Genomic DNA, 15805 nt, shown 5'->3' with positions numbered 1-15805 from the left:
ACTTACCTCAAAAACGACCAAGCTGGAGATTGAATTTTGCAAAGGAGGTGTTCCAGTTGTTGTTTCTTGATCTGGACAGCATCAATGGACCTTATGGAACATGTTTGAATGCTTGGAACAGTTTGAATTCACTTGAGCAAGGCCATGGAACCCGATCTGCAGAAGCTTCAAGTATGGATCGAGCTTGATGATTATGAGGTTACAGGTTGATGGTGAGTGTTTGGATAGTTCATATGAAGTATATGGATGGTGTTTGAAGTGTTAGTTTGGACAGAAATAGCCTGGAATTGATTTTGGCATGATAAGGCTTATTATGTGCATATATGGAAGTGAGGTGGTGATTTTGAGATTTGAGGTGTTTTGGGGTGTGTGAATGGATCAAACACATCCCATATGATGTTTGTGGCTTGTGAGAAGCATCACTTTGCTCAGAACTTGCAAGGTTTAGAGGTTGAGTTTTCTACCTCTTTGAAAACTATGAAACTTGTAATTCAAGAAAGAAAGAGAAAACCTATGCTTTGTGAGGTTTTGGTGTGAATTGAAGAGTGGAAATGACCTCTATTTATAGGCCAAGAGTTCTGAACTCAGAACTTTGCAACTTGCTTCAAGTGATGATTTGGCATTTGGAGATAGAAAGGAATCTTACCATTTAATGCATATGGTTAAAGTAACTAAACCATGGTTATTTTGGCCAAGCTTCTTATCTCTTTCCATTATGATCTCAAATCAGAAAATATCATTCAATCATTGCTTTGGTGTGTCATTGCTTGAATTATAGGCCATATAGTATTGAACTTAGTGAAAATGGCTTGTAATTTCATGCATAATGACCTCTAATTGCAAAATTCAAAACCATGGCTACACTCCATATTTTTTCATGCTCTTGGACATTTTGGAAAGCTCATGTTACACACTTCAAAACCCTAGTTGAAAGTTTCTTCAAGACCTTTAAGGAAATGGGTGAAAAAGATCCATGAACTTTGAAGAAAATGAAGTTTTAAGTGAAATTTTCAAAAAGTACCAACTTTGAAGCTCCATATCTCTTAAATGGTTGATCTTATGGAAAAAATTTATATGTGTCAAAGTTGTTTATTGGATCAAAATCTACAACTTTCATGTTGGAAGTTTTTTTCAGTTTGTAGGTGAAATTTTGAGTTATTCCCTTCCAAAGTTTGGAAAAAACCATGAAAAACACTTAGAAAAATTTTCTAAGTATGAAAGTCAAACTTTTGACTTTTTGATTCTTGATTGATTTTCTTGATTTTTCTTGATCAAATGACTTCATATATCATATATTGATGATTCAAAACTTCAAAAGTCATGGTTGACCAAAATTCCCCAAAAGTCAATGGTGATCTTGTACAGTTGACTTTCTCAGACGAATCGCGTTTTTGGAGATTTCAAGTGAACCAAGATATCCTCTTCAAAGCAATGGTATGAATGGATAATATTGAGGCATTAGAGGATATTGAACCATAGTTTGAGTTGTGGCCCCATGTCCTGATTAAAAAGTCAGTTGTTCAGATGAATTAGGTCAAAAACCCTAATTGTCGACCAGGTGAAATTGATGACTGTGGATCTTGAATTGAGATGTAATTTCCATTGGATATTGTCATAGGGATTATTTGAGGATGATTGAAACCTTTGATTGACTTCCTGGGGATTTTTAGGGTTTCCCAAATGTGATCCCTGATTTCAGTCCCTGATAGTTCAAAACCCTGATCTGAGGATTTGTCTGATCAATCTTTGTGTAAGAGATGTCTTGAGCTAATGGATTAGGTCAAAATGATGTACTTGGGGTCTTGAGGTCATGTCCCAAGTCATTAGGTCAAATCTTGAGCAAAAGTCAAGAGTATGCTATCTTCAGTCAAAACCCTAATTCAGTCGATTCAGAGCCTTTGAGCTTGCTGAAATGAATCTCTGAGGACCAAATGTTGATTGTTGATGAAGATGATTCATTTGAGACGAAGGGAGAACAAAACCCTAATTGATTATTGCTTGTACTGATGAGTGATTTCCTGATTAAATCCTGCTGAGTCACAAGTAGCAAACACAAACTATGCAATTTGTTAGAGATGCAAATGATGCATATGCAAATGATATGAGGTGATATCTTAGGTCAAAAATTGGGGTATGACAGATGCCCCTATTTAAGTTTCTTCAACCTGAGACATGAAGATTGAAAATCTTTATTTTGATAGGGTGGAAGAGACTTAAATATCAGAAGACGCGAATTTTGGACCTAAGATACCAAAATCGCGAATGATGCAAGGACGTCTTTACCGAGGGAATATCAAGAACTGACTCCGCTGGGGAAAAGAGGTTAGGAAGGATGTCTCAATCCGTTTTAGGAAGAGAATCCGTTTTTTCGAGAAAGCAAGTGTATGCTTCACCTGGGAATGATAGCTTTGTAAGAAAAGCTTACCTATCGACATTATCGACTATCAGCATGGGGATAGACTTGTTTAATAATGCGAAGGTGAGAGGTATGAAACTGTATTATCGACTATCAGCATGGTGATAGACTTGACATGGTAAAAAGAGTTTCAAAGGTTCGGTTAATATTACCGACTATCAGCATTGTGATAGACATGTTAATAATATAACCAGAACAAAAGGGTTACCGACTACCAGCCTCGTGATAGTGGTTTTGAAGACATGATCAATTATCAGCCGGGTGATAAAATGATTCTGGAGACTTTGTTAGGGGAATTACTGGTTATTCAGCCTTGTGAACAGTAATAAGGCCCTAATTGTCAAATGGTCTTCATGATTGATTTCCTTGAGAGGAAAAAGCTTTTGAAAGAGACATAAGCTGCTCAGATGACGAGGCTATTGCTTATTGTCTATTTTTTCACGACTCTGTTTGAGGAATCGGAATTTGAATCTCTGGTAAAGACAGGGTTCTAACCAAGAATGAATTGGAAAGAAACGGTCAAACAAGACTTTGTACCCAATGAGGAATGAACTCGAATGGGTATTTTCTCCTTCGTTTTAAGAGGAGAAACTAAAGCAACCTTCTTCCACGAGGAATGATCTCAGTGGGGAACTGGAGAAAGAATATGTTCTTTTCTGCTTATGGGTGACAACCTACTGGAGAGATGACACGCCCGTACCTGTTTCGTTTTTTTTTCTTTTTCTTTTTTTTCTCTTTTCTTTTTTTTTTCTACTTTTTTGGGATAGATATATCCTGAACAAGCGATTATTGAAAAATGCAAGAATGCATAAATGATGCAAATATGTATGAATGATGAATGTCATGAATGTAGCATGCATACTGACAATACTGACAGACAAAGAAGTATACTGGAGAGGGACCGACGTCACAATACAACCAGATACTTGGCAAATGTTCTTCAACACGGTGTAGATAACACAGGTGATGAATGGTGTTGCATGTTTTAAACTTCTCTGGGGAAGATGAGCATCTTTTCTCATTGAGATGAAAGAACCTCCTCACTGGAGATGGAAAATCTTCTTCACTGGGGATAAAAGAGCTTCTTTACTGGGGATAAAAGAGCTTCTTCACTGGGGATAAAAGAGCTTCTTCACTGGGGATAGAAGAGCTTCTTGTCATAATCTTTGATTCATCCTATGGAGATAGTTGTTGATGTTCCTTCTGTTGTTCACGACTCAAAGGAAAATTTCGCTTTTATTTTGAAAAAGAAAAGTAAATTCATTTAAAACTTATTTTTTTCTTTTTCTTTCAAAAATGAATAACATAATTAAAGCGTCATTTTGCAAGCTAAAAGAAATTAGAGATTGCAAACAAATGGGCACAAGGCTCAAATTTATTTAATAGGATGGAAATCAGCTAAAGGCGTGATTCCATGGAGTATTTACAAAAGTTGGAAATGGTAATTATGCGGAAAAGGATACATTGAAAGCAATAACCACTATTCCCTAACAACTCTGAGTTCCAACTGTGCTTGTCGCTTCAGATTGGCGATGATTTGTTTGAAGATCCTTTGATGAAAAGACTCCTCAGGTGACGAGGTATGGACTGACGCAGTTACTTTGTCATTATTCCTTAATTTTTGCCTAGATTGCCCTTTCAGGTTTTCAATCTACCAGGATGAATTTTTTTCTGTTTATTGTCTCTAATTTTTGCCTGGACCTCCCTTTCAGGTTTTCAGTCCACCGAGACGCTCATTTTTGCCTAAGTCGCCCTTTGCGGGTTTTCGACTTACCGAGCTGTTCTTTTGTATTTTTTAGACAAAGTATTTCTTGACTGCATCAGCATTCACAGGATGTGGGAGTTCATCACCATCCATGGTTGTAAGAATCATGGCGCCGCCAGAAAATGTTCTTTTGACAACATACGGGCCTTCGTAATTAGGAGACCATTTGCCCCTAGAGTCTGGTTGAAAAGACAAGATCTTTTTAAGCACGAGGTCGCCTTCTTGAAATTCACGAGGTCGAACCTTTTTGTTGAAGGCTTGTTTCATCCTTGCTTGGTATAACTGTCCATGGCATAGAGCAGTCATACGTTTTTCTTCGATTAAGTTCAACTGATCGTATCTGTTTTGACACCATTCAGCCTCTGATAACTTAGTCTCCATGAGGACTCTCATTGATGGTATTTCAACTTCTACGGGGAGCACAGCTTCCATGCCGTATACTAGAGAAAAGGGAGTTGCCCCTGTTGAAGTACGCACTGAGGTACGATACCCATGTAAAGCAAATGGCAGCATTTCATGCCAGTCTTTGTAAGTGACGACCATTTTCTGGACGATCTTCTTAATGTTCTTGTTGGCGGCTTCAACGGCGCCGTTCATTTTTGGTCTGTAAGGAGAAGAGTTATGATGCTCAATCTTGAATTCCTCACATAATTCTTTCATCATTTTGTTGTTCAAGTTTGAACCATTGTCAGTAATGATCTTGCTGGGAACACCATATCGGCAAATGATGTTATTCTTGATAAACCTCACAACCACTTGTCTTGTAACATTGGCGTAAGATGCTGCTTCGACCCATTTGGTGAAGTAATCAATTTCTACTAAGATGAAACGATGACCGTTTGAAGCTTTTGGTTCGATCATTCCAATCATGTCGATACCCCACATGGAAAAAGGCCATGGAGATGAGAGAACGTTGAGTAGAGTCGGTGGCACATGGATCTTATCTGCGTAGATCTGGCACTTGTGACATCTCTTCACGTGTTTGTAACAGTCAGATTCCATTGTCAACCAATAGTATCCTGCTCTTAAGATCTTTTTGGACATCGCATGCCCATTTGAATGAGTTCCAAAGGACCCTTCATGCACTTCATGCATTAACATGTCTGCTTCGTGTCTATCCACGCATCTGAGCAAAACCATGTCGAAGTTTCTTTTGTATAGCACATCTCCGTTCAGGAAGAAACTGCCAGAAAGCCTCCTTAGAGTTTTCTTATCTTTGTTTGATGCCCCAAGCGGGTACTCTTTGAGTTTGAAGGAAGCGTTTGATGTCGTGGAACCACGGTTTATCATCGATGACGGCTTCGGTTGCAAACACATAGGCGGGCCTTTCAAGGCGCGTGATTCTGACTTTAGGCACATCATTCCAGTGACTGACTTTGAACATGGAAGATAGAGTAGCCAAGGCGTCTGCCATTCGATTCTGATCTCGAGGTATATGATGTAATTCAACCTTGTTGAAGAAAGTCAACAGACGTCTTGCATAATCTCTGTAAGGAATCAAGCCAGGGTGGTAAGTTTCCCACTTGTCTTTGATTTGGTTGATCACGAGGGCTGAATCTCCATATACGTCGAGGATCTTGATCCTTAAGTCAATGGCTTCTTCGAGACCCATGATACAAGCTTCATATTCTGCGATGTTGTTGGTACAATCAAATAGCAGTCTGGCGGAGAACGGGATATGAGTACCCTTGGGAGTGACGATGATTGCCCCAATTCCATTGCCAAAAGCGTTTACTGCTCCATCAAAAATTAGGCCCCATCTTGATCCAGGCTCAGGACCTTCTTCGGGTAATGGTTCGTCACAATCTTTCATCTTCAAGTACAAGACATCTTCGTCAGGAAAGTCGAACTTGAGAGATTGATATTCATTAATTGGTTGATGCGCCAAGTGATCGGCGAGAATGCTTCCTTTGACCGCTTTTTGAGCACGGTACTCAATGTCATACTCAGATAACAGCATTTGCCATCGGGCAATCCTTCCTGTTAAGGCAGGCTTTTCAAAGACATACTTGATCGGATCCATTTTGGAGATTAACCAAGTAGTATTGTTGATCATGTATTGGCGGAGACGTTTTGAAGCCCAAGCCAAAGCACAACACGTTTTTTCGAGCATGGAGTAACGAGACTCACAGTCTGTGAATTTCTTACTCAGGTAATAGATGGCATGCTCCTTCTTACCGGTTTCATCTTGTTGTCCAAGCATACAACCCATGGATTCTTCCAACACAGTAAGGTACATGATTAGTGGTCTTCCTTCAACTGGAGGAATCAATATTGGTGGTTCTAACAGGTACTCTTTGATACTGTCGAACGCTTTCTGGCAATCTTCAGTCCATACAACCCCTTGATCTTTGCGGAGAAGCTTGAAAATTGGCCCACAAGTAGCAGTCATCTGAGAGATAAATCTGGAGATATAGTTCAATCGTCCGAGAAATCCTCTTACTTGCTTTTCAGTCTTCGGTGCAGGCATCTCTTGAATACCTCTGACTTTGTCGGGATCTACTTCGATACCTCTTTGGCTGACAATGAAACCCAAGAGTTTTCCAGATCTAACCCCAAAAGTACATTTGTTAGGATTCAAGCGAAGCTGATATTTCCTTAGTCGTTGAAACAACTTCAAAAGGTATTCAATATGTTCTTCTTCTGTGCTGGACTTGGCTATCATGTCGTCCACATAAACTTCAATTTCTTTATGCATCATGTCATGAAAGAGAGTAGTCATTGCCCTTTGGTAAGTTGCGCCGGCATTCTTCAATCCAAACGGCATCACTTTGTAGCAAAAGGTACCCCATGGGGTGATGAAAGATGTCTTCTCCATGTCTTCGGGAGCCATCTTGATCTGATTATAACCGGAGAACCCGTCCATGAAGGAAAAGACGTTGAACTTAGCAGTGTTATCAACCAGCATGTCAATATGTGGTAATGGAAAGTCATCTTTTGGACTGGCCTTGTTTAAGTCACGGTAGTCAACACACATTCTGACTTTGCCATCTTTCTTCGGAACTGGCACTATGTTGGCCAACCATTGAGGATACTCCGAGGTGACAAGAAAACCTGCGTCGAGCTGTTTTTGAACTTCCACTTTGATCTTGTTAGCCATATCAGGGTGAGTCCTTCGCAATTTCTGCTTAACTGGCGAACATTCTGGCTTCAATGGCAAGTAATGCTGAACAATATTGGTATCCAACCCAGGCATGTCTTGGTAGGACCAGGCAAACACGTCAACATATTCTTCGAGAAGGTCTGTCAACTTACTCTTGACATCAGCATCAAGCAGCGATCCAATGGTCACTTCTTTTTTGTCTTCTTCAGAACCCAAGTTTATCTTTTCTAAAGGCTCTTTGTGAGGCAGAATGGCTCTTTCCTCGTGCTTAAGTAATCGAGAGATCTCGTCCGGGATCTCTTCTTCTTCCTCTTCTTCGGCTTCGAACACAGGAAACTCAAAGTTGGGAGAAGGCATAGGGTTATTGCATTCAATGGGTTTATCGATAGTGAATCTGCACATGTGATTTATATCTATTTCAGAAAATTTATAAATGCAGGAGTGTATGCAGATTTTTTTGAAAAAGTTTTTTTTTTTATTTCGGTTTTTTAGGATTACCATTTCCAGAAAAAAGCAAAAATAAAACATACAATGTAGGGAATTCAAAATGACACTTTATTTATGATTCATTTTTGAAACAAAGCCCTAAACACAAACTCTTTTGTCTTGGGCAGGACAAAGAGGGAAACTTTTAAAACAAAGCCCTATACACAAAGTTATTTGGGCGGAACATTTAAAAACAAAGCCCTATAAAACATCTCTCTGCTTTGGGCAAGGCAGGAGGTCAAAATAACAGCGAGGTGATTACTTTGAGCGGCGAACAACATTCGGAACGTCGACAGCTTTCCAGTAACAACGAACTCCTTTGTGTATTATGTATTCAGGAAAATTCTCCCCAGAATTATCTTCAGTATTGACATTGACCGCTGGTCGGGCAGGATTTGAAAGTCCTGGTTTGTCACCCTTGTTCTTTGTAGAGTTGAAACGGTCTTCTTCTACTTCTTGAAGAGCATAAGACGAGTCACAATCTTCAGAATTTTCAGGATGTATTTCCCAGTCTTCAGGATGAAGAGACTCATTGTCAGCGACACTTTCCGAGTCAGCTGCGGGACCATCTTCCCCTTCATCTTCAAAAATGGCATTTATGTGATGGTAACCATCTTCAGGATTGTTAACCTTGGTAGATGCATTGAATCCGAAATCTCCAGTAATTTCAGGTTGCTGAGAAAATTGACAAGGCTGATAAGCCTCTCCTGGTTGACTATTGCATTCAAAGGAATCTCCCCATCCAGTTGGTTGGATATCCTCAATCGCAATCTTGTAACTTTCAGGTGCAGAATATTTCACCATATAATCAAATTTTCCACTTGGTTGTCCCAAGGTGTCCCAAACCTCTGCAGGAATAGGCGGAATTTCTTTAGCACTTGTTTTCTCTGAAGGAGGATATGGTTCTTCCTGAGATATATATCCCGAGTCATTGAGATAACATTTCCATTCTTCTTCAGGATCAGGTAGACCTTCTTCGATGCATTCTTCGATAAGGACATTAACCTCTTGAGGAATTGGGTTAAGGAATCCTCCACTGATGAATGTTTCTTTGATCGGTCGAAGGGTTTCATCCTTCTTGGTGCAGTTTGAGAATGTTGGTGAACATCCGAGACCTGCTCTAGTTTCATTCTTGGTCGGGATCACAACTTGCCCCCAGCCAGTGGTAGTTCCATCTTTCACTACTTTCACTGCCTCTTTGTAAGAAGAGATTGATGCTTTCTTTTTGGAAGATTCGTCTTCTAAAGAGAGACCTTGAAACGGAGTTCCTTCCACATCATCAGCACTGATGAAAGAGAAATTGGATAAATGGCTCACCATCAAGGCTTGTTCTCCACTTATTGTTACCAATTTTCCATTTGTTACAAATTTTAACTTTTGATGGAGTGTAGAAGTTACTGCCCCTGCTTCATGGATCCATGGTCGTCCTAACAGACAGCTATAAGCAGCTTGAATGTCCATGACCTGGAAAGTGATTTGGAATGTATGTGGACCAATTGTCATGGGAAGGTTGACTTCGCCGATAACAGATTTTCGCGATCCATCAAATGCTTTGACTACTACACCACTGAATTTCATAGGCATCCCTTGGTAAGACAAGCGAGCAAGAGTCGTCTTTGGCATCACATTCAAGGAAGATCCGGTGTCCACCAGTACATTGGACAAAGAGTCTGACTGACAGTTCATAGAAATGTGCAAAGCAAGATTGTGATTTTTACCCTCCTCGGGGAGTTCTTCATCACAAAAGCTTAAATTGTTGCAAGCTGTTATGTTGGCTATTATCCCATCAAAGTGATCAACAGTCACATCATGATCTACAAAAGCTTGATCTAAGACCTTCATCAGGGCTTCCCTGTGGGCTTCTGAATTCAACAGCAATGAAAGTATTGAGATTTTTGAAGGAGTCTGCATAAGCTGATCCACAATCTTATATTCACTTCTTTTGATGAGCTTCAAAATTTCATCAAAGTCAGGATTGACATTGGTTCCACTGGATTGACCAACATCAGTGTTCGTATTACTGACAGGAGTTTCCACAGGATTCCCCACTGGTGTACCAACAGGATTTTGCCCAGTTGCAGGAGTAACAGGATGCTTTGGAGGTAGTGGAGTATACACACGTCCACTTCTTGTTACTCGACTCACATCGGCTATATTCACGATAGATGAAAGAGTAGGTAAAGGAACTTCTTGTCCATCCTTTATCATTGTGGCGTTGTAGTTGTATGGAACTGCCTTGTCAGAGTCATAAGGAACAGATCTAGGTAGACAAATGATCAAAGGAGTAACAGGAACCTTTGGCTTGTTGTAAGTAACTTCCATGCGCTCAGGCATGTTGAAATGAGGAACGATGACGTTAACTGTAGGCATTTCCGAGTTGATATCTGAGACTAAAAGCTCATGCGGATAACATCCTATCATGTTAACTTCATTTTCATCCCTATTTCGGTAGATCTGAATAGTACCATTATCCAACAGCACTTGGAGATCTCTTCTCACAATCGAACATCCATGAGGATCTACACAACATATGCTACAGGAACCATATTGATGCTGGCGAAAACTCGGCCCTCGACAGAGAGTGGCGTGCATTTGTACCAAATCGGCTCTTGAGTAATTGATATTATAGACTCGGTACGGACCAAGACATCCATACACCATGTTTACAACATGCCCTCCATGATTGGGCAGCGGATTTGCTTGCACATTCGGATTCAAATTTCTGAAAGAGAGGAGATTAGACCTAACCAACCTCTGAACTTCATATTTCAAAGCTATGCAATGCTCAAGATCATGGCCAGGTGCTCCTTGATGATAAGGGCATGAGACCTCAGCTTTGTACCACCATGGGAGTTTCTCAGGTACTGGTGGTGGTGCTTTAGTTTGAACAAGACCTCTTTCAATCAAAGCAGGGTACAACTCTGTGTAGGTCATTGGAATCGGATCAAACTGTGGAGCTCTTTGTACACGATTCTGATTATTGTTAAACTGCTGAGCCTGTGGTCGAGGCTGTTGTTGAAACTGCGGGGTAAATCCCGGATTCGGTGTTGTATTAACGGCTGGTGCAATAGCAGCAACCTGTCGTTGACGATTGACATTTCCTCTTGGCCTCCCTTGGGATACCATGTCAACACTTTGTTCTTTCTTCTTTGGGAAACCACTTCCAAACTTTTTGGTTCCACTCGAAGATCCACCTTCTTTAGTCAGACGTCCGGTTCGGACTCCTTCTTCTAGACGCATCCCCATGTTTACCATTTCGGTGAAATCACTTGGAGCACTAGCAATCATGCGTTCATAATAAAACGGACTGAGAGTATTCAAGAAGATCTTTGTCATCTCTTTCTCTTTTAACGGTGGATTAATCTGAGCAGCAGTTTCTCTCCTTCGTTGGGCATACTCTTTTAAAGCTTCATGGTCTTTCTGAGCCATGGATCGGAGCTGATCTCTGTCTGGAGCCATATCCGAGTTATACTTGTATTGTCGGACAAAGGCCTCACCTAGGTCATTGAATGTTCGAATATTAGTGCTATCCAAGCCTGTGTACCACTTCAGTGCGGCACCAGTCAAACTGTCTTGAAAGTAATGGATAAGCAACTGATGATTATCTGCATAAGTAGACATCTTTCTGGCATACATCACAAGATGGCTTTGTGGACAAGAACTACCTTTGTACTTCTCAAAGTCTGGGACCTTGAATTTAGCAGGTATCTGTACACTGGGAACCAAACATAGCTCCTGGGCATTCTTTCCAAACAAATCTTTCCCACGGATAGCCTTAACTTCCAATTGCATCTTGTTGAATTGTTCTTGGAGATCTCCTACAAGGCTTCGCTGATTTGTGCTATCACCCTGATCATGATAAATCTCATTGTCTCCGTAAGGAACAGTGTGAACCGTAGGGGTCGGAACTGTCATAGTGGGTTGAGAAAGTGCCATAGTGATTTGGGAAAAAGTTACCCCTGAATGTGGAATAAACGCCGAACCTTGTGCAGCAGGCGCTTCAGTTGTGGATGTTTGAACCCCAGAGAAATTATGGCGGAATCCTGTACCAAAACTGAAAGGCGTGCCCCAACCTTCCGGCATGGAGAAAGGTGGAATGCCGAATGCAACTGTAGAAACTGGAGTAGTGACTTCAGATGTTACCGTCGCTTGACTGTTGGGCGGCGGCGGCTGATTCTGTGCAGCCATCAAGGAGTCAACCAGAGTAATGAGACTTTCCAACTTTTCCTGAAGAGTGGTCACTGTACCACGGAGCTCAATATTCTCTTGTTCAGAGTGTTCCATTACTCTTCTTCTGCTTGAACGAGTATTATATCTGTGATCTGATTGCGAGCGCGGTCGAGAAACTTTGAGACGCGACAGCTTGACGATCTATTGGAGAAAGATCCAAAAGCTGAGACTCTATACAACAGACTCGATATGCAGAATGATGTATGCAAAAAGAAATTTATGATTTTTCCAAATATTTTAAAGGTTACTTTCTTGCAAACATTTGAACACAAACAAATCTTTTATTCATTCATTTTTTTTTATTTTTTTTTATTTTTTTTTATTGCAATAATGGGAAATGTTACAACATTGGAGCGTAGCTCCTTACAAAGGCAAATGATAAAAATAAAAAAAACTAAACAAATCCTAAGCATCTTCATCAGACGAAGAACCAAATGCATTGTGCAGCTTGAGCTTCATGATTTATTTCCCATAGTGAGCTTTCAATTCGGCCTTTTCAGCTCTCAGCTTGTCAACAACGTTCTTCCAATCATCAGGAGTCGGAGCGTTGCTTGTCGAGCCTTCCATATTTTTCTTGCTTTCTCTGATGTATCTCTTGATTGCAGCGTCTTTCTGGCGAATCTTCTCATCTTTACTCACGAGCCATCCATCTTGACAGTAGAGTGTTTCTTCGTGATCTTTCACTCTTTTCTTCAACTTTCTATTTTCCATCTCAGTGCTACGAAACTTTTCTTCCCAAGCATCTTTTTCTATCCTCATCTTAGCCAAAGTGTCTTGGTATTCCTCCATAGTGGGAATGTTGGGTCGTTGAGATACTGCAGGAAACATGGGTTTTTCATAAGAATAAGGCATTTGGAACTCCTTAGCTCTTTTCTTTACCCAGCAGGTGTAGGCGTCCATGGCAATGCAATTTCTTTCCTCACCTTTTTCTTTCCATCGGACGTCGTACCAAGCTCTCACCATTCTCGCTTTCAACCTTTTAGGATTATCCCCTTCTCGGTAAAAGTATCCTTCCACTGAGGGACCAACAGGTTTAACTGAATTTGCATACCCGAGTTGTCGTCGGGCTAGGACCGGGTTATAGTTAATTCCTCCTTGTGTACCAATGAGGGGTACGTTGGCGAATTCTCCACAACTATCAATGGTTTCTGTACCACAGCGAGCCAAGGTATACCAATGAATATCATTATTAGTAAGAGACATAAGTCTTCGAGGCCAACGCAAACCTTCTCGGTTTTCCGTGAAAATAGGAGACTCAGGTAAGTGTGAAACAATCCATTTGAACAACAAAGGTGCACAACATACAATGATTCCACCGCCTTGGCGATTCCTATGATGGACAGAGAAATACATGTCACCAAGTAAAGTCGGAACAGGATTTCCAATCAGAAAGATCTTTATGGCATTGATATCAACAAAGTTGTCGACATTGGGAAACAGAACCAACCCATAGATGAGCAAGGCTAGTATAGCTTCAAAAGCTATCATGCTACCAGTTTCGATGAAATCAAAGGCTTTCTTTATTAGGAAGTGTGAGGTTAAACCCGAGAGGTTTCCTTTGGTAGTCCAATTACTCTCTACTTCAGACTTTTTCATGTGGATACTTGCTGCAATGACGTGTGACTTAGGAATGGCTTCCAAACCATTGAAAGGTATTTTGTCAGACACAGGAATACCTAAAAGATTGGCATATTCTTCCAAGGTCGGTACCAACTGGTAGTCTGGAAAGGTAAAACAACGGTAGACGGGATCATAGAACTGAACCAGAGTTTTGAGAAGTCCTTCATCAACATGAGTGTTCAAAATAGGCAAAAGCTTTCCATAACTTTTCCTAAAATTAGAAGGATCTTGTACAAAAGATGCTAACTCTATCAGTCTTTCTACATCAGGCGCTTTGAAACCGTACTTTTTGGTATACCTTTTTTCCATAACTTAATCCTATAATGTTTGCAAAGAAAATTCTCTAAAATTTTTTTTTGGAAAAATCATGTTTTTTTTTTTTATGGAAAAAGATGGGTTTTTTGCATGGATGTATGAATGCATGGATGCCACATATTCAAACATGGTAAAGCGAACATGGTAGCGCAAACATGGTAACATGGTACTACAAACATGGTATACAAACATGGTAACGCAAACATGGTAACGCATAGGTTCAGAGGTCCAGAGTCACGAGCATGAGGTCAGAGAACCAAAAATGGGATAGTTCTAGTTAATCACCTGCACAACATGTTCTACTGATATGTCAGAGTCTACATTTTTCTTTCGGATATTACCGGCCTTCCACAATTAAACTCATGAGCCAGTAATATTCTCAAGAAAAACTCGTCTGAGTGTGGTTCTCCGCATGACAACTAATCCAAGTCTTCACCTGAATAGTTTCTGCACCACAACCTAATAAGGCCAGGATGGGTTGGGGTTCTACGGTCTCTCAGCTTATACAGTTCAATGAAAGTAATAATGTCTTCGCTACGAAACATGCTAAACATATATTACCAACAAGGAACCTCCACTGAGCGGAAGGATTCTCACGTGCGCCTGCACATGACTATACCCTCCACCTAATTTCTTATGTGTACTTAATCCGGGTTAGGATTTGTCCATAATGTATCACTTGTAACAGAACCACACAAGTAACAGAACCAGAACCACATTTAACAAAAAATAAAGCAAATAGAATTAACCCTTCCTTTGGAAACAATAAAAAGATGGTCCCCAGTGAAGTCGCCATTTTTCTGTCGCGGGCGAAAAATCGTTTTGTTCCTCTTTTTGTGGGATGAGACACCTGATGCCTTCTTTGGGCTCGAGTGCTCATAAAAAATGATTTTTCTTTTGTACGGACCAAACTTTTTATTGTTCCAAAAGAGGAAAAGGAAAAAAGTTGCAATAACCTAAAAGTGGGGGGAGATCTTGGGTAAGAGGGTTGGTTATACGAAGGGAAGGTATTAGCACCCAACGTATCTATAGTACTCTATACGTTTCTTTGCTTTGTTTTTCATTCCATGTTATTGAGAGGTTCTTGTGAAATAGGTGGGACCTAAGGTGTTTGTTTGATTATGCTCGCAAAGATCATCGCGATCCTCTGCATACATATCCCTTAGAGGGAATCAGAGCATCTGTAGCTCGGGGTCTACGGGTGCTAAGGTTTGAATGGTTTTTTGTTTTGTTTATGCTCGCCAAGGATCGACCTTGTGCCTACGTATTCTCAAAGGGATGTTGAGAAAGTCAGAGCAATCGTAGTTCCCACTTATGCTAGTGGAAGCAAAGGAAAATAGACAAATGTCGTCTAAATGCTAGATGTATCTAATCTATATCATCACATACATCTGTTTGTTTTTGTTTGAAAATCTTTTCATTATAAGCCCGGGGCCATGCCACTTAGGGTGCTTAGAATGATAAAGATGTTTTTGTTTAACCAGCCTTGTGGCAAAAGTTTCAATGAAGTCAGCCTTGTGACAAAAACTTTGATTAATCAGCCAGCCTTGTGGCAAAAGTTTCAATGAAGTCAGCCTTGTGACAAAAACTTTGATTAATCATCCAGTACGGTAGCAAAACAGTTTGATTGATTAGCCAGCCTTGTGGCAAAAAGTTTGATTTTGATTGATTGATTGTTTGTGATGATATAGAAGAGATACTCCTAGCATAGAGATGAAAAATGTCTAATCTCCTAGGGTATTTGATTTGGATGTTGGGGGTGCTTATAAGAAGCCTGTGGGTCCTTGTACGAAGCCCAAGAGGAGGCTATCCGAGGGTCCTTGCATTGTAAGCCCAAGAGGAGGCTATGGGAGGGACAATCCAGGGTCCT

General features: G+C 40.5%; 1 protein-coding gene across 1 annotated transcript; it reads right to left on the bottom strand.

Moving 5' to 3' along the window:
• Positions 1–4223: 4223 nt before the first annotated feature.
• LOC131659634 (uncharacterized) lies at positions 4224–7686 on the bottom strand (the record flags this gene model as incomplete). Its single annotated transcript, XM_058928795.1, has 2 exons — positions 5468–7686; positions 4224–5415 (listed from the first exon to the last, which is right to left on the bottom strand). Coding segments are annotated over exons 1-2 (3411 nt in total), but the record flags the coding sequence as incomplete, so codon positions are not given.
• Positions 7687–15805: the final 8119 nt, after the last annotated feature.

The sequence above is a fragment of the Vicia villosa genome, linkage group LG3 (assembly GCF_029867415.1).
Source record: "Vicia villosa cultivar HV-30 ecotype Madison, WI linkage group LG3, Vvil1.0, whole genome shotgun sequence".
Taxonomy (NCBI): domain Eukaryota; kingdom Viridiplantae; phylum Streptophyta; class Magnoliopsida; order Fabales; family Fabaceae; genus Vicia; species Vicia villosa.
Note: the sequence above shows the minus strand (reverse complement) of the source record. Positions and strands in the feature narration are given on the sequence as shown.